General features: G+C 51.4%; 1 protein-coding gene across 3 annotated transcripts in view; it reads left to right on the top strand.

The window, feature by feature from the left end:
* GRIK4 (glutamate ionotropic receptor kainate type subunit 4) overlaps window positions 1-19,778 on the top strand; it is a 433,258-nt gene that overhangs the window by 245,720 nt on the left and 167,760 nt on the right. For 2 of the 3 annotated variants that reach the window (XM_058687070.1, XM_058687072.1), the window contains exon 4: window positions 8,253-8,417. The exons of the other annotated variant lie outside the window; for it this stretch is intronic. In XM_058687070.1, the coding sequence (XP_058543053.1) occupies window positions 8,253-8,417 (165 nt within the window). The remainder of the gene's footprint in view (window positions 1-8,252; window positions 8,418-19,778) is intronic. 3 annotated transcript variants of the gene reach the window in all.

Raw genomic sequence — 19,778 nt, forward strand, 5'->3', positions numbered from 1 at the left:
TGCCCCTGTCTCTGTTTTCTCACCTGTAAAACGGGACCGTAAGCTGTGAGGTTGTGTGGAACTAAGCGGAGCAATCATACGATGTCCTTGGAACAGCACCCGTCAGATACTAAACAACACTGCCAGCTAGTGATGCGGTTAGACGGAGAATCAAAAGCGTGCCCTGGCTTTGCACACATGGTTGTTGACAGTGACTTTGTGCATACAGTCCGAGTGGGGTGGTGGGGGCACAAGGCGGATTACAGCAGTTTAAGGGAAAATGAGATGAAGTGAAGTTAGCAACAGTTGAGTAATCACTTGAGAAGTCTGGCTCGAATTGGAGGTAAGATGGAAGGGACAGTCAGAGGGTCACACATGGTCACAGTGGTCCATGGAGGGTCCCTGTGGGAGGGGAGGGCCTGAGCACGTTTTAGCAAAAGGGAATGAGCTGGTCTGGGGAGAGACTGAAGGTAAAGGAGGGAAGGGAAGTGTGGTGAGAGGCAGAGGGTCAGGAGAGGACAGCTGGGCATGGTGAGGTGGTGGGGCGGGCGGGGAGGCTCTCCTAGAACCAGAGACCTCATTATCTGAGCCTATTGGAAAGGGGCACCTGGCTGGCTCAATTGGAAGAGCATGTGACTCTTGATCCCGGTGTCATGAATTCAAGCCCCACATTGGGTGTAGAGATTACTTACTTACTTACTCACATACTTACATGAAAAAAAAAAAGGTGGGGGCACAAAGTGAAGGCAGTTCCAGAAAGTGGCCTCGGATTAATCTCTCTGAGGACTGGGAGAGGGGGTGGGAGCTGGGCAATGGCTGGAGGTGAAGTTCCAGGTTATGGGCTCACTAGTGTGCCCCCCCCCCCCATTCATATGCTTCTTCTTTTTCTTTAATGTTTCTTTATTTTGGAGAGAGAGACCGAGTGTGAGCAGGGGAGGGGCAGAGAGAGAGGGAGACACAGAATCTGAAGCAGGCTCCGGGTTCCGAGCTGTCAGCACAGAGCCCGATGCGGGGCTCGAACCCAAGAATCCTCAGGTCATGACCTGAGCCCAAGTCCAACATACTTCAAGACTGACCCGCCCCCCTGCAATTCATATGTTAAAGTCCTACTAACTAAGAGACTGCCTTTGGAGATGATGTCTTTGAAGAGGTAATTAAATTAAAATGAAGTCATTAGGGTGGGCCCTAATCCAAAATGACAAGTGTCCTCATAAGAAGAGGAGATTAGGATACAGATGCAGCTGTGGAAAGACCACGTGAGGACACAGGGAGATGAACTGAGGAGAGAAGCCTCCCGAGAAGCCAGTTCTGCTGACATCTTGATCCTGGACTCCTAGCTTGCAGAACCGTGAGAAAAGAAATTTCTGTTATTTAAGCCCCCCCGCCCCCACCCCCCACGTCTGCCCCAGGAAACAAATACAGTCCAGAATGTGAGGGGGAGCTGGCCGGGCGAGGCCAGGGGCAGACGGCAGTCCTGTGTTGCACCCCAGGTGAGGAAGAAGGGTGTGGGTTTCTGGCGGAGCGACCCACACGGCGATGTGACCTCCTCCAACAGGAAGGATGACAGGGACCATCAGGGGTAAGAAGAGAGCCGCGAGAAGTCAGAGGTGAGCATGGGAAGCTGGTGTCAGGTGAATGGTGATCCCGGGGCTGGGGCTCAGCCTGGGAGCAAAGCTGACTGGTTCCCTGGAGGCTCCAAGCATCTCTTTCTCTGAGCACAGGGCTCGAACAGCTGCGGGCGGTGTTACAGATACTGCCTGTAAAGGCTCTCCCGTAATTCTCTGCAACACCCCCCCCCCCCCCACCTTACAGAGATAAAAGTTATCAAAGTGCTTGGAAATCAAATCTTGAGTAGAGAGATTCTAGAAGACCCAAGGGATTAAAGGAGGCTGATTTTTCCAACCTGAGGGGTGATTTCCAGGCTGTTGAGAATTCGAGGAGGGAGAGCTGGTGGACCGGCCCCCAGGTGCCCTAGAGGCCCCCACGCGGGCCCTGCACCCTGCAGTGCTGGTTCCGAGGGACTGTTCTCAGTCTGAGCGATATCTCATGCTTCTGCACCCCCTCCTATTATTCACTCACTCAATAACCATTCATTAAGGGCCTCCGGCATACGTGTCTGGAATCGTGAGGGTACAGAGATGAATTTGGCTTGGCCCTCACCCTCAAGGAGCCAGCCGCCTCCGGGAGAGAAGACGGATAAACAGATAGGCATAATAAAAAAGTCAAAAGTGATGAGTGTCTCATGAGAGGTACAGAGAAATTTCTGTGGGAGTTTTAAGGAAGAGGGAATTAATTTGGGATGGGGAACCTGGGAGTTTCAAAGGAAGGAGATCACTCTGAGCTTTTAAGGTTCAATCTAGTTGAGGGAAGTTACAGAAAGACCTCGATGTTAAGGTAAGCACCCTTCCAGGGCAATGAGTGGTCGCTGGGGAAATCTCAGGAGAGTACTGGGCTGGGGAAGTCAAGGAGGGCTTCTTGGAAGAGGTGGGTCTGAGGAGGAAGAAGGAGGGTCCTTATAAGGAAAGGAGGAATAGGGGTGGGGCCAGTGTCAGCAGAGGCAATGAAGGAAAGAACGTAGGCCAGTCCTGGTCCTGATATAGGGGCGCTGCCACTATGGGGGTGAAAGGGAGTGCTCTGTGGAAGCCAGAGTGCAGAGGCCCCGATGCCATCTTAGAAACTCAAATGGGACCAACCATTGGATAATGGGGAGGCCTGAGAACTTTGAGCAGGTCAGTGATAATCATGGCCACACTCATTGGGTGAACCAGAAGGGAGTAGAGTGGGCAGAGCCAGGCCAGCCAGCCCCAGGGGAGGTGTCCTCTCTGGAGTAGACCTCGGTCTGGGTCTGGAACATGGAGGAGACCTTGGAGGGGAGGTGGGCACAGAGTCGGGAGGCCACCCTTTCCTTCGCATGAGCCTGAAAGGAACTCTGAGAGAACTGGGCAGAGGTAAAGCTCTTGGCTTGTGGGGAGAAAGGCCCAATGTAAGGGGTCACCAGCTCCCTGGGCATGAAAGAGGCATGTTGAGGGCTTATTGTGGAAGAGTCCCTGGGCACAGAGTCCCCATGGCCGGAAGCATGAGAAAGACCCTGGCCCCTGATTGCATCTCTCCATCTCAGCCTTGTCCTTGCTGTAGCCCCCGATCTCCCAGCCGTAATTACCATGCTTCCTCGTTGACTTCTCTGGAGAACCATCCCCGGGGCTGGACGATGTGCCAGATGATACTGTTCTTCCTTAGGCAGGCGGCTAGGAACTCTGAGCAGCATCCTGGAGTAACCGGACAGCCAGGCCTGGGGGACAGGAGCGTCAGCTGCTCACTCAGTCCTGAGTACGCTGCTCTCCAGACACACACGGGGCCCCTCTCCAGGGACTGCCAAACAGCAAGCCTGCTCTTGGTGACTGCCTGTTGGGGACATGTTCCTCTGGTGTCCTAAGAGCCTGAGCCTGTACCTCATCCTTTGTGCCCACAGCACCGGAATCTGGGTTCTGACCTCAATATGGCCGAGGCCAACCAGCCACCCAGTTGAGGCTGTTCCCAGACAGGAGTTGATCATTGTCAAAAACCTAAAACCTGAATTGAAAAGTGGTGCCCAGAACAGCATGGAGGTTGGAGAGAGTTGCAGAGTCCCTTCGTTGAACCCAGTGGGGAGGAAAAGAAGAAAGAGGTGCTCAGGGGACCTCATATGCCCCTTAATATAACATTGCCACATTCCCTCTTCCTCACCTGGTCATGATCCCTCTGTCTCCGGGTGTGTCCAGTGATGCTCTGTGAGTTGATTATGTGGTGTTCCATGGCTGGCGGCTGTCCTGTACATCTGGGTTGGTGTTGGCACATTTTCCTTGTCATCTCGGGCCACCATAACGGAACACCACAGAGTGGGTGGCATCCACAACGGACATTTATTTCTCACAGTTCTGGAGGCTAGACGTCCAAGGTCAAGGTGCCAGCAGACTCATTTTCTGGGGGGAGCCTGCTCCCTGGCTTGCCTTCCTGCCACACCCTCACACCGGGGGAGAGAAAGAGAGAGCTCTCTGGTGTCCCTCCTTGCAGGGACACTAATCCTCTCAGAGCAGGGACTTAGCCTCATGACTTCATTTAACTTTCATTACCTCTGAAAGGCCCTGTCTCTAAACACAGTCACTTTGGAAGCTGAGGGTTCAACATGTGAATGTGGGGGGGGGGGGGGGGGGGGGGGGACACATTCAGTTCCCAGCATGTGTCCTGAAGGTGTGCTGTCGAGGAGAAGAGACCCGGAACAGGCGATCATATGTGTGTTGCCTCCTGTTGGTCCAGGTGGGATTGTGTCCTTCGTGTACTGACGTGACAGAGACAAGTGAGGCGTCGATAGCATGAGCCTGATCCAAACATCGCTGAGGGAGCTCCCCCCCGCCCCCCGCCCCCCTAGAGGGCTGAGCTCCTTCCCAGACTTACAGGGGACGTGGGCATTTTCCGAGAGATTGTTTTAGTAATTTACTTGGTTACAAGTGATTTACTAATATTTACAAGGTGATCGATGGAAAAGTTGGGGAGAGCGAGGTCATATGGCCCAAAGAGAAAAAGGCTCCCAGTTTAGAAATTTACTAGGGGTTGGGAGCATTAGCTAGGGGAATTTCCAGAGGCCCAGGGTCCTGTCTATTAGTGTTTCAGAGTTGATTTGCCTTGATGAGACTTTCTTTTTTTAATGTTTTTTTTTTTTTTTTTAACTTATATTTTGAGAGAGAGCGGGAGCAGGGGAGGGGCAGAGAGAGAAGAGGACAGAGGATCCAGAGCAGGCTTCGTGCTGTCAGCCTGTCAGCAGCAAGACAGCAGCGAGCCCGATGCGGGGCTCGAACTCATGAACCTCGAGATCTTGACCTAAGCCGAAGTCGGACACTCAACCGACTGAACCACCCAGGGGCCCCAAGACTTTCTTTATGGTGTGTGAAAGTCTCGTGCACCCTGTTGCGATGGACTGAATTGTGTCCTCCCGAGATGCATGTGTTAAATCCTAACCCCCAAGATGACGGTATTAGGAGGTGGGACCTTGGGGAGGGGATTTGATTTTGATGAGGTCACAAGGGTGGGGGGGGGGGCACTTACTTCCGTGATGGGATTAGTGCCCTTCTGAGAAGAGTCCAGAGAACGTTGGACTCTTCGCCATCTGAGGACCATGTAAGAAGGCAGGTGTCCGCGATAGATCCCAACCATGCTAGCTGATCTCAGATCCCCCACCTCCACGACTGTGAGGAAAAAATGTTTGCTAGATAAGCCACCTAGTCTGTGGTTGTTTGTGACAGCAGCCTGAGCTGATTGAGACGCACCTACCTGGTACACCCCCTTCTCGGCAGCAAATTCCCCTGAAGACGAATTGCACCGAAGGAAGATGAGCCTTGGTTCAGGGCCCAGGGTCTACGTGAGGTTGACCTGGGGTTACCTTTTGCCTCTACCGCTCACCAGCCCTGTGAATTGGGGCAGGTCCCTCGACCTCTCTGACCTCTGTTTTCTCATCCTCAAATGAGAATAACACACAGAACACACACTTCTCACAGAGGTGTTGCAGAGATTGAGTGAGATCGTGTCTACTAAGCACTTACGCTAATGTTGTCACTGAATAAATGCGTGCCTGCTAACGTAAAGCTCGCGTGCCATGGATCTAGTCCCTCTTTCCCGTGACTTGTGTGGGATGGCTCTGCCCATTCCTGGCATTTCAGATGTCTCTTTTCCATGCTTTAAGGCTAGACTAGTGATTTCTAATTCTATTTTATTTTATTTTATTTTATTTTATTTTATTTTATTTATTTATTTATTTATTTATTTATTTATTTTTTTACTTTATTTTACTTTATTTTATATTATTGTGTTTTATTTTTTTTTTTAATGTTTACTTATTTTTAAGAGAGAGAGAGAGAGAGCATGAGAAGGGTAGGGGCAGAGAGAGAGGAAGACAGAGGTTCTACAGCAGGCTCTACACTGTTAGCCCCGAGCCCGATGCAGGGCTCGAACCCACAACCTGTGACATCATGACCTGAGTGCCCCCTATTTTGTTTTTAATGGTGCGACTTTTTTTTTCTCCATATCGAGTCTTACGTGGAACCCCAAATATCCAAAACTGATGGGGAGGTGTGCTGGTTGAAGCTGGCGTGGGCTGGAGACCTCCATGTGGCCTCCCCCTCTGCTTCCTAATGGGACCCAGGGCCCTCCAAGGAACACCTTTTGAGAATCATTTCTGTAGGTTGCCCTTCTTTTCTCTTCCCAGGGTCCTCCTCCTGGGCCAGCCCCGTACAATCGTTTAGATTTTTGCTTCCCAAGTAGTAGTCTCATCCTGGTCTCGCTTTTCTGAGGCCACCTGGGCAGGTGTTGTGGGTGTCCTCAGGCTCTTCAAACACACCTTTCTAGCCCTTTGGCCACTCAGGCAGGTGGTGATCACGCCAGGTGTGTGAGGACTTTGCTACTTAATTCACGGAAGCCCACTTAAATGCCTACGTCTTTGGACGCACCTCCGTTGCCCAATGTATGGCCCAACCTGTGTCAATGAATCTGATTTTCATCATTCAACAAGGCAATGCGTATAAATACATCCACAAATCAGAAAAAAAAAAGCTTTGTAATATTCTGTGTCCTGGTTTTTGGTTTGGAAAATGGGTCACAGTAGGTATGGGAGCAGGATCCAGAGAAGACAGCATGGGACCTGGGTCTCTTCAGTCCACACCAGCCACAGAGATTCAAGGGCCACGAGTCAGTGAAATCTACTTGGCGCGATTCCCCATGATGCTTTTCTGAGCCTTCAAACCTCTGAAAGATAAACTTCATATTTCTCCTTTTTTTTTTCTGTAACAGCTTTATTAAAATATAACTCAGATACCACACGATTCACCCACTAAAAGTATACGACTCAGTGGTTTTTAGTATAGTCACAGCATCATGCATCTATCACCATAATCAATTTTAGAACATTTTCATCACCCCGAAAAGAAATGTTGTGTGTGCATTAGCAATTACTCCCCCATGCCATCCAGCTTTTCCACCACTGCCGCTAGGCAACCACTAATCTACCTTCCACCTCTGTGGATTTACCCATTCTGGAAATTCCATATAAACGAATCATCCAATGTGCAGTATTTTGCGTCTGGCTTCTTTCACTTAGCATCATGCTCGCGAGGGTCATGCATGTGTTGTGGCATGTGTGAGAACTTCCTTCCTTTTTATTGTCACGTACCGTTCCATTGCGTGGATGTACCACATTTAGCTTATTCGCTCGTCAGTTGATGGGCATTTGGAGTTTTCCACTTTGGGGTTATTATGAATAGTGCTGCTCTGAGCATTCACATACGAGCTTTGTAGAGATGCTCGATTTTGTAACTTCCTCTGCCAAGAGAATGAGCGATATCCCGAGCTCGATTTGTTGAGTGTTTATACCATGTGCCAGGTACTATGTTGAGCACTTTGCATACACTCTTCCCGTAATCTTCACAGAAGCCCAAGGACTGGGCGCTCTCCCCATTTTCCAAGTGAGGAAACTGAGGTCTCGTAGCTAATTCAGGATGGAGCTGGGATTCGAACCTAGGCCTCTGTGCTACCTGAATAGTACTTCCGGAAGTTGGGCAGCTATCGGTACCACCTCCCTCCAACCATTCCTATTAAGTCACACCGATGAAATCCGTGTGATGTGTCACCCACGTACGTTATCTTACTGAAGTCACACACCAACCCCCGGAGGTTCTCTTACTACTCGTAACACTCAGTGAGGAAAGGAAGTTCAGAGAAACTGCCTTGCTCACCGGCTGCCATGGTTCGTCAGTGTCTGAGCCGGGAGCACCCGGGTTCGGCAGGACCCTGACCCTGCTCCTTCGTGCCACAGCTCTCCCTCTCATGCCTGGCTTCCTTTAACCCTCTCATCTCAGGGAGAGTTTCGCAGAGGCCCAGAATGCCATTTTCACAGGACAGCCACTGTCTCCCTTCCTTTGCACACGCGGGCCGGTGTGCACATGTACATCCAAGCGTATCACCACGCCTGGGTCTCAGGACCTGGTACACATTGGCCCCCGGGGCCCTGCTATGACGTGATGGGGTTCCTGAGGTAGAGATGCACATTAGAATTCATGGCTGCACCTGGCTACGAACCACGACCCTTAGCACGTAGAGAGCTGGCTTTGGGAATAGTTCCGAGGACGGCAGGGTGGAGGGGGACGCGGGGAGCTGCCTGGAAGAGGAAGGTGGCAGTGGGGGGAGACTGGAGAAAGAGGAGGGTGACGGGAGAGGGTACCAACTGTCTCCGTGTGGTTGCCTGCCCACAGCTGCTATCTTGGATGACCCCATGGAGTGCAGCAGAGGGGAGCGGCTCTCCATCACCCTGGCCAAGAACCGCATCAACCGCGCTCCTGAGAGGCTGGGCAAGGCCAAGGTCGAAGTGGACATCTTTGAGCTTCTCAGAGACAGCGAGTACGAGACTGCAGAAACCAGTACGTAGAATGGGCAGGGCTGCCCTCTGCTTTCCTTGCTGGCAGAGGAGGGGCTGATAGTGTGAGCTGTACCCAACACCAGGCCTGCGATCAGCCGTTCCCGAGAGAGGGAGAGAAACATGCACCAGGAGGCCCCACAGGGCTTAGTCTGAGTGAGGTCCCCAGGTTTCGTTGCCAGTTATGTGTGGAGTAGAATTAAGACAGGATACTTATTCGTGCATTCACCCACCCATTCATTCCTTCATCTATTGATTCATCCAACTCCTGGACGTATCGTACGCAAACCGCTGAATGAAACCTTGTGTGTGATTAAGAGAGGTATGGCCAGCCCAGGGCCAGCTTAATCCAGGCACATCTGATCACCCGTCTTGCAATTTTGTGGTGAGGGCAGCACCGTGGGACTTGGGATGGAGTTTGGCTGTTGTGTGGGTGACCTTGGACAAGTTACTTTTCCCGTTTAACTCAGTTTCTTCATCTGCAAAATGTGAGTGCTAGCCTCTACTTTGCAAATCTTGCAGGTTGGTGTGAGATTTAAATCACTTAAAATAACACACAACCCTCTGCAACAGGTCGCTCGAGTCACATGCGTGGAGCCCCTACTATGTGCTAGGCACTGATTTTGACGCTACTACCCTGAGAGCTAGGTGTTATTGGCCCCACTTTATAAGAGAAACAGAGGCTCAACGTTGAGTATCTTAACGTTGAATATCTTGCCCATCCACAGAGCTAGCTGAGGGCTGAGCGGGTCCGGAAGCCTGCATTCACGTGGTCACCCTGCAAGGCCGGCACCCCGTCTGCTATGCCCTCCCTGGAATTCTCTGGTGTGTTGCTGGTATCCCCTTGACGAGTTTACAGGATGAGCTTCCCACTCGGTGTGCTGGTGCTCGTAGCTGAGCTGGAAATGAACAACCCCAGTGCAGAGGGAAGGAGAGGAGCCTCTCAGCCCAGAGAGGTGATAATGTCTCTTCCCCAAGACTTTGCCCCGTCTCCTCCCTTTGTAACACACGTCAGCCTTTGGTTACGCTCACTGGCAAAACCGGACTAAAATAAAAGAGCCACCTGCTCAGGTGTACATGTGAGACACCTGGTCTTCTGTGTGTGGACTCAGCACTGCTCTGATCTGGACCATTAGTGTTGCAAGAGAAGAGACACATCACACTGGCCCACGTGTGGTAGGGAGGACGTTGTGTGGCTCCGGAGAGGGCAGGAAGGGAGGAAGCCTAGGATCTTTGTCTCATAGCTCCTTTATGGCTCTTGTGATATCGAATCTGTGCTGTTCCCTCTCTGGCTTATTGCTTTCCCTGGCTCATTCATCATGCACCTGTTCCATAATGGCCATGCAGGCCCAATGTCTATTTATTCAGGAAACTTTTAGTGAGCATTTACTCATTTTCAGGCATGATTCGGAATATCATGCATTGGGAACGATGCAGAAAACAAGGTAGACACGGTCCCTGCCATCAGGGGTTTACAGTCTCTGCTCAGCGTGCACGTCAGTGGCAACTTCCCTCGGCACCTCTTGGTTTGAATTTGCAAGGTAGAGGATCTGATGGGTCCAGCTCATCTTGCCATGGCAGATGTCACAAGTCACAGGTGTTGGCCAGATGGCCTGATAACGACCCTTGGGGAGAGTGAACACTCTTAGGGACCATACAGAACAGGACTGTTGAGTCCAGCAGGATCTATTGACACAGATTCCTACGGACAGGGGAATGAGGGAACAGGTACCGGAAATAGTCCTTTGCTTATTCACTAGTTCAGTCAATAAATATTTAGTGAGTGCCTCTTGGACTCTCTTCTCGGCAATGGGGATCCAGCAAGGAGCAGATGGAAATCCTAGCTGTCAAAGAGATGAAATTCTAGTACAATGAAAGGAAGATTCCAAATGTCTCTACACCTTTTGAATGAAATCAGAAATAGCAGCAACGTCTTGTGAGATCTCCTAGTCCAGTCTGTCGTGGATCTTTGTCTAGGAGGTTGGGTCCCAGACAAGGATCTAGGTTCCTAAATAGCTTTGCGGTGCGTACTTTGAAAAGCCAGCTTCTCCCTCCTTCCCTTTGGTTTCTTGGGGCAGAACAGAGAGCACAGATTGCCCGTTGTGGTTGGGGGTCATTAGCAGATGTAAATTTCCTCTCCCAGTGACCCATGCAGCCTGTCTTAGTAAAGTCAATACATCTAAAATATTTAGCCAGATGAATCAGGGGAATGAAGGAAACGGATACTTTTATTCCACGTTACAGAGCTTTGGGGCGTCTTTTTCATGCCCTTCTTTTAGGCGCAAGTATTTTATTAGCTAGTAACCCATGGTTCAGCTTTTACATCTCACTGTGTTTGAGGCATGATTAGCATTTGTTAGAAACAGCGTTTCTGGATCTTTCTACCCCAAAGGCCTTTCATCTGAAGCCAGAGCTGCTTCCCCACAATGGATTTTAAACACCACCCAGATAGTTCATAGGAATGTTCCAGCCCAGCTGTTTCCCTCCCGAAGTAAGGGAGAGAACAGGCGGTGGGTTAGTGCTCTCGGCTGATTCCAGGCAGGGACTGGACTTCAGTGGCCGTGTTGGGGGAAGGACATAGGAGGGAGATGGGGTCCCCGGATCAAGGAGGGACGGTAGATCTGCAATCCCTACTTTGGGGAGTCTGTGTTATAAAGAGTGAAACATAGATATTAGGATCAGACCGGTCAGTTTTAAATCCTGGCTCTACTGTTTATTAGCTATGTGTGCATAGGATGTACTATAGTTTCCTTGTTTTTTTTGTGTTTTTTTTTTTTAAGTTTATTTTGAGGGAGAACATGAGCAGGGGAAGGACAGAGAGAGAGAGGGAGAAGAGGAGAATCCCCAGCAGGCACCGCAATGATGTGGGGCTCAAACTCATAAACCAGGAAATCATTACCTGAACAGAAATCAAGAGTCAGATGCTTAACTGCCTGAACCACCCAGTCACCTCTACAGTTTCCTCGTTTGTAAAATGAGGGTGATGGTAATATCACCTCCTAGGGTCGCTCAGGGCACAGCATGAGTCGGTGGAGGTGAGATGTTTAGTACCGTGCGTGTTACTGGTACTCGGTAAACGGCCCCTGTGGACTTTGTTGTTGGCTTTCTTTCCTCGTCTCCTTTGAGCAGGCTTCCTTCCTGTCTTATCATCCTCTCCCTCTCTCCCGTGTTCAGACTCCAGCCACCTGGAGGTGACAGCACCGTCTGCCTCCCAGCTCTTCTCGAGTGGCCTGTCTTAATGTCAGCACGCCTCACGGGGCGTCCGCCGTAACTGGACATTCCCTTTCCCTTTCCAGTTTTCCGGACTTGATGCACCTGACAGCGTGGAGCCTTTGGAAGTTGTGATGGGCCACCCAAAGCCAGCTGCTGCTCAGTGTCATGGGCTGTGTTTTCCCCAGGCTGGTGGCCCAGGGCTAATTTGCATGATTAACTTAAAACTATCTGAGTCAGTCTGGGGCCCTGAGCAATGCCCCCAGACTCACACCTGTCACCCAGGAGCTCTGGGAACGGCCAGGAGCTCTGTTCCAAGGGGACGAAGGAGACGCCAGCGGTTCTTGGTTATGGGAAGCAGAGGCCAGCTCGAAGTTTGCGGTAGCAATCCAGCAACGTACCATGTTGTCCACTTTCAGGAGCAGTAGGTGGGTTTCAGAAAGTTCTGGATAGATCACGCTTTAATGAATTATGTTCGGGGCGGGACTATCCATTGAGGAGAACAACGACTCTTTCAAGAATCTAAGATCTCAAAGTGTCAAGAAACCGAAGATGCTGACGTCCAGGGTTCCACTTCCTCATCTGATGGTTGAAAACCAGGCTGGGAGATGGGAAGGACCAGACGGGGCATTAATTAACAACAACCCCAGACGCTGGAAAGTTACAAGTGCAAAATCACCTCCTCTTGTCTCTGGTTCACTTAGATTTTCAGATAGTGGGTTTATTTAAAGTGAGGGTCGCCCGTAAGGCTTCCTCAAGCCCACGTGGGGTTCCCTTCACCCCTGCCCTGTCACCGTCATTGCCTCGGGCTTCTTGATGTTTGGCTTCCCGACTCCCTCCGCGCAGCCCGCAGATCTGAAATGAGAGGGATGGACGAGACCTGCTAGGTCATCTCTTTCCCGCCTGGCCCTTTCCCTCCCTGCTTCTGTATCTTATCTGCACCTCAGCCTTTCTCGTGCAGGGAGGTTCCCACAGGCCTTGCCCGGCTCTGTTCCACAGATCAGCGCGTCTCCCGCGGCTGGCGTATCCGAGCTTAACTGAGCGCCCGCCCCCTTATCACCCAGACGCCCGGAGGCACTGTCCCTGCTGCTGCCAGAGCCAGTTTGAAGTTTAATTTACTGCAGAGCCAGAAGCAGGGGCCTCCCTGTCAACCCCTCGCCTCTGCCTTGGCTTGTCTCAGTGAGGCCAAGCGTGCTATCAGCTGTCCACACTGTTTCCCCTGGAGACCCAGAGGCGCACTGGTTATCCGGCCCCACGCGGCCCCTGTGCCCGTGGAGAGGAGCACGGCGTGGGGTGCTCGGGCCGCAGGGTTTTGCTCTTCCTCCATGAGCTCCCGAGCTCCTCACAGGCTCCAGCGGCATGACCTCGGGTGATGCAAAGCTGCCTCCAGTAAGTGAGGGCAAGCGTTCCTCCCATCAGTTCAGTAGACCAAATCCAAGTCCGCGTCAGGGGAGAAAGTGAGAAGCCAAGAGAAAGTCTTATGAACGGCGATGAGTCACTCAACAAACATCCCTCGCTGCCCCCTCTCTGAGCTCCCCACATCCCATGTGTGTACCGTGGACTCAGAAACGCATTGAAATCATCTGGTCCAACCTCCTCATGGCTGGGGGGCAGGGGGGGAGACGGAGGCTCACAGTCTTTCCCAGGAGGCAGTTAAAACCCAGAAACGTCTGAAACGTGACATAAAGTTCAGTAGCTGTGCCGCGTGGCTCAGACGTGGGCAGAGGGCGGGTGGGAATACGTAGTGTTTAGCTGCAGCTGGTGGTCAGATCGTGCCTCTGGGCTGGACTTGGGAATGTTTGGTGGGCAAAGAGAAGAGAAGGCACCCATGCGGACTGCGCGGTGGCACGGGCCAGCGCTCGAGGCAGGAAGCCACACTGGCTGGGGGCACAGTGACAGTTGGGCGTGGCTAAAGCAGAGAGTTTCTGTGGGGCAGAGTGAGGGCCGGGGTTGGAGAGCGGTGTAGACTCGGGGTCAGGTTCTGGAGTCGGACGGGCCAGGATCCTAATCCTGGGCTCTGCCAGCACCTTGGGCTTAGCTCCTGTGCCTCAGATTCCTCGCCTATAAAATGAAGATAATAAAAGTTCTTACTTTAAGAGGGGTTGTGTGTGTGTGTGTGTGTGTGTGTGTGTGTGTGTGTATTAAATGAGGCGATGGGCTGACAGGACTGAGAGCAGTGCCCAATATAGGGTGAACTCTCGATAAATTTTACGAAGCAGCAGCAGAAGTAGGAGTAGAAGGAGAATTCGTATACCAACTTCTCCCTCGCAGGGTGACTGTAAGAATTCAGGGCGCCGGCCCATCTGCCAGCCCGGCGCCTGGCACGTGGAATGTCCCAGTAAATGGTGGTGCTGTTCAGGACCAGGCTGAGGGCTTTCAAGAGACGCCCTGGGTGGGGGGAGCCAGCGGCACTTCTGAGTTCTCTGACCAGGGAGAACCCTCCCCCCACAGCGCAGGACGGTTCAGAGGCCTGGTGCTGTCACCGTCACGTGCCCCCTTCGTCAGCTCGGGGGTCAGCAAGGCCCCCCATTCAGCCCTTGTCCGCTCTCGGAGGGTTAAGGATGGAGCACACTCCCGCAGGCTCTGGCACAGGCTGGTTCTTCCAGGGTGATGGAGGCCGTTGTTTGCTTTGCTCCGGGACAGTCAGGCTTCGCTTTGCACTGGGTTTGCCGCGTAACCAGACCCAGAGACCCTGTCCTCCCGCCCGACTTGGGCTTTAGCATCGCGAGGTGTTTTGACCGGAAGGGGGCTCGGAGTTCTCCCAGCCCCCGCTGGTCCACCTCACTGTCACCTCCCCGTGGCCAGGCCTGTTCACCAAGGGGCTCAGGGAGCCACTGAGTGACTCATCGAGTGCCAGGCTGTGAGTGAGGAGGACCCTGCCCCACCCAGGAAGCTGCCCCTGCCCTGGAGGGCCTTGTAATCAGCGATGCCTACATTTAACCCCTCTTAAGCCGTCTGCATCACAGACAGACCCTTCCTCTCCCTGTAAAGACTCAAGAGAAGGACTCGGGGTCAAGGCCAGAACTGGCATCTTGAGGGGAAGAACCACCCCATTCTCCCCTTACAACACCCCATCATGGTCTTTTTTTTTTTTTTTTTAATTTTTTTTTTCAACGTTTTTTATTTATTTTTGGGACAGAGAGAGACAGAGCATGAACGGGGGAGGGGCAGAGAGAGAGGGAGACACACAGAATTGGAAACAGGCTCCAGGCTCCGAGCCATCAGCCCAGAGCCTGACGCAGGGCTCTAACTCACAGACCGCGAGATCGTGACCTGGCTGAAGTCGGACGCTTAACCGACTGCGCCACCCAGGCGCCCCATGGTCTTTTATTCCAGCAGCTTCTCTGACCCTGGTCTTCCGATGCCTCTCTGCTGGCTGGGAAACTTTGTTGCCATGGCAATGTCATTCACGTCTCCATTCCCTCTCTTCCCTGCCCCCCTGGGAGGCAGAGGTAAGGTGCACCTCCCTCCCCAGCGGTCCCTCTCACAAACTGCCCAGGGCTGTCACGCAGCTGGCCCGGGCCCATCGAGTCAGCGTTCCAGAGGTTTCAGAGCTGAGGCCCTTTATAAAGTTTCCATTTTTCTTGAGCAAGGCATCCTTCGTAAGGAACGAAAGAACGATTCCCAGACCCCAGGAGGTCCCCAGGCCATGGGGATTATTGGATCATTTTGGATCATTTCAATTCAGTTGAGCAAACATCTTTTGGACAGTTCCTTTTTGTCAGAACCGAACTAATGTGACCCAAGCCCTCAAGGGATTCCCAGTCTATTGTGGGAGATGGACAATGGATGGTCAGAACGGCACAGGTCCACAGACCTCTAAGGCTGGATGTTTTTAGAATCTAGAACTTTCCAGCTACGGGAAAAGTCATGAGGTGCACGCACCATGCATCAAGTAACCTCTCTAGCGGGGCTTCGGGCAGAACCCCAGACTCAAATAAATGCATACTTACGTTCAAATATTCGCATACTATAAATAACCTCACATCTGTCTGTTTCGATCAGATTTTGCCACCAAATGAGCTTGATGAAAACCATCCAGTTTCAGAGCCTTTTGGATTTTTGGAATTGGGAATAAGGGATTGTAGCCTTCTAAAAGAATTTATTTTTAGGAGAAGCTTCTCTCTATTGAGGCCCAACATAATGAACCAGCTTGGGGCAGAAGCTGGCCAGGAATTCAGAGAACAGGGAAGGATCTGTCTCAGCAGCTCCAGGGCAGGACTGACTCAGAGCCACAGTGTGATGTGGTAGAAGGAGGGGGAAGTGTGTTCTTGCCTGGGGGCAAGGTCTGAGCTGGGCACTGGAGGATCAGTAGGAGTTTGCCAAGCCGAAGGGCAAGAGAGGGCCTAGACCACGGTCACCTGGGGGCGCGAATAGTGCTAATGGACTCCTTCTCAGAAAAGTGTTTTTAAATGAATAAGATAGAAAGGATGACCAAGGAAACCAGTTATATGGCAATGAGTTAAAAATATTTGTATAACGATATATTAACAAATGTGCTTCTTCATTAAGGTATTAAATGGCCACACCTAGCAACAGGTGCAACTGCTGGCCTGATTTTGAAATAATGATATAAATGTTATCTTGAGATTATCTGAAGCACTGCAACGTGGCAGGAAAAGATTTGGGGTGTCCGTTGGTGACAAAGTCACACGTACTGTTGAGATACTGTGGTTATCGCCTGTGTTCACAATTGAAGGAAATGCCAAGTTTTACTTAGGAGAGAAATTAATGATGTCGCTTCCCCCCCCAAAGTGTTCGCAGACCACTGACTTCTACCCCCCAGATCTGAGGCAGCAGGTTAAGAATCCCAGGTCCGGTCAGGGAGAACTACTTGGGACCAGGCTCGAGTAGGAAAATTGGAAGTATGTTCCTGGTGGGCTGGTGTGGAATAGTCAGTTGTGCGATGGGAGGAAGGGCTGGGAAGGTAGTATCCTTTTTTTTTTTTTTTAATGTTTATTTCTGAGAGACAGAGTGTAAGCAGGGGTAGGGGCAGAGAGAGAGGGAGACACAGAATCCCAAGCAGGCTCCAGGCTCTGAGCTGTCAGCACAGAGCCTGATGTGGGGCTCGAACTCACAACCTGAGATCGTGACCTGAGCCGAAGTCGGACGCTTAACCGCCTGAGCCACCCAGGCGCCCCAGGAAAGGTAGTATCTTGAGGAAATCACACACATTTGAATTTTACTTCCTCCTTGGAAGAAACTTTTTTTTTTATGGCTTCTGTATTTTATAATGACATGTTATAAAATGCGTAGATGCTCATTATAGAAAGTAACAGAAAAGAAGAGGGGGAAGAAAATCATTCAATGTCGAACTGGCCAAAGCGATCCCCATTAACGTCCCAGTTAATCACCGTGGGACGGTGGGAGGCTGCAGGGTGCCAAGGTGAAGGTGCCGACCTGGGTTCAGGGACTGAGGGTGTGAATCCCGACTCTGCCCTTTAATTTTTCTGTCCCACTCTCTCATCTGTAAAATGAAGTTGACAGTCATAGTTCCTATCTCATCGGGTCGTTATGAGAATTAAATACGTCCGTTCATATAAAGTGCATAATTAGCTCTGAGTAAATGCGGGCTTTTATAACATCTTACAGTTGTTCCTGAGTGCCTGTTTTTTGTATTTGCTTGGTTGTAGCCTTCATGTAGATATATGTATAATTTCATATCCTGCTTCTTTCTCTTAATATTATTTCATAAATATTTTTAATACTGTCATAAACTGTTCCTAAGCATTTTAAATACCTAAATAATACTCCATGTGGGTATATGACCGACATTTAAGGTAAGTGTTCCCTTATGACTGGACCTGTAGCTTATTTCCAGTTTTCCATGGAACGTGTTGAGCAGGCAGCAGGGTGGTTCAGCAACTATTTATTGAGCACATAACTATGAAGCACAGGCCCTGTGTTAAGTATGGAGGATACAGAGGTAAATAAGACAGGCTTTCCTCTCTGCCATGGACATGATGGGTGCGTGATACCAGAGCGAAGTCCCCGTGGCAATGTCTGGCAGGTGGTTGGAACTTGACCTTTAACCCAGGACATAGGTCGGAGTACGGGATCACCTGGGCAGGGAGGAGAGTAGAGGTCAAGGCAAGGGTGAGATTGCCCGGGGAGAGGGAGGCACAGATCAAACCTGGATTTAGCAGGTGGAGAAAGGAAGAGGAATCAGCAAAGGAAGTGAAGAAGACTGACCAGAATCAGGGTTGGACGGTTATGAAATTCAAAAGAACACAGCAGTCAGCCACATCAGGTGCTGCAGAAAGAGAATGGGATGGGAAAACTGCTAAGAGGTCACTGGTGACCTCGGAAAGCAGATTCAGTAGAAAGAGATGGGATGGGGGTCTGGACTGGAGGGGTGGGTAGGGAGGGGTGGGGTGGCTGCAGGGAGCTGGGGGGGCTTCGAGATAGCAAAATGGGCACCGAACAGGATGGGGTCAACACACTTGAATTCCGGTGCTGGCTCTGACCTTTGTTAGATGCCTGACTCCTCTAAGGAGGAGTCACTGAACATCCCTCGGGTGGTGTTTCCTTATCGGTAAAATCAGGAACTAAGACCCACTAAGGTGCAGGAGTCTGACGGCCGACGAACTTAGAGCGTCTAGTGGCCAGTAAGAGTTAAGCTGGCTGAGATCACCTGGCCTAACTTACATGCCAACTGCTTCAACTTGGAAGAGCAGTCTTCAGAGATGAAGCCGGCTTGTGGCTACTTTGTCACTGGGAATGTTTCAGAAACAGTACAGATGAGCTCCGCTCGGGTACCCACGGCCTGCAGCTGAGATGCCCGGTGTGGCGGGATCCCTGCGTGAGCCTCAGGCTGGGAGGACAGCCTGTGGTTTGTGTGTGAAACGGCAACACTGGGATTTGGACTCTGGTGCTCCCCCCGTGAGGGCCCATGAGGGCCATCACGTGGCTGTGTGGACCAATGTTTAGGACCCTACCCTAGGAGAAAGAACGTCTAGGTTGCAGGTGTGGCTTTGCAGCCGCCTCCTCAGTAAGGAACCTTGGACTGATCCCTTAAGCTCAGTTTACTGGCCTTGGAAATGGCTCAGCCTGACTCTTGACGTGAGTAGGAAGAAAATGTGTCCAGAGTCAAGTTTCGAGTTTTGCAGTGAAGAATGCCTTGCAGAGTGTCCGGGAACCTCAGTGCATATTCCAGCGGGCGACTCTTGGGTTCTGGTACCACGGTCAGGTTCTCTCTGTCACCTCCTTTTTCTCCCATCCTTTGGTGCTCAGTCTGTAGCGTTTTAAAATCTGAGATTCTCTCCTCCTCCTCGAATTGCATAGTCATCCATCCCTCCACTCATTCGTTCAATGACTGTGAGCTGGGCACCTAGAAAACCTTGTGCTGGACACCGAGGAGGTGAGAAGCGGGGTCTTAGAGACAAGTATGGCTCAGCTGCTGCCCTTACAGGGTTTGAAATCTAGTGAGAGCAGAAAGACATCTAAGCAACAAGCTGAATTCGGCACATTTACAAGCGTCTCAGTACAGAGGGATCCACGAGGGGCCTCAGGGGCCCTGGGGGAGATGGGGAAGATTAATTCCACACAAAGGAGCCGGGGAAGGTGTAAGGAGGAGGGCATTTGAGGTGCTCTTTGACAGGGTGAGTGTCCAGAGTAGAGGAAGGAAGGGCTCCTTCTCCGTGGGGAAGCCCAAGATCACAAAGGGCCCAACACACTCAGGGAAGCAGGTGCACCAAGCTGGGGTCTAGGTGAGCAAGAGTGACAGAGGATGCCATCGAGACATGAGACTCCTCCTTGCCTCTCTCTCTCTCTCCCTCCCTCCCTCTCCCTCCCTCCCTCCCTCCCTCTCCCTCCCTCCCTCCCTCCCTCCCTCTTGTTTTCTCTTTCTGCTTATCTCCCTCCTGCTCCCTTGGCTTTAGCTGAGTCTGATTTCTTCTCTCTGTATCCTCTCTACCACCCTTTGTCCCACTGCTTGTCTGCCTTTCTTCCTCCCCTTCCTCTTTAAATTTTTTTTTATTTATTTTTGAGAGAGAGAGAGAAACAGAGCATGAATGGGGGAGGGTCACAGAGAGAGGGAGACACAGAATCCGAAACAGGCTCCAGGCTCTGAGCGGTCAGCACAGAGCCCGACGCAGGGCTCAAACTCACGGACCGTGAGATCATGACCTGAGCCGAAGTCGGACGCTTAACCGAC

Source organism: Neofelis nebulosa, chromosome 10 (assembly GCF_028018385.1).
Source record: "Neofelis nebulosa isolate mNeoNeb1 chromosome 10, mNeoNeb1.pri, whole genome shotgun sequence".
Lineage (NCBI taxonomy): Eukaryota > Metazoa > Chordata > Mammalia > Carnivora > Felidae > Neofelis > Neofelis nebulosa.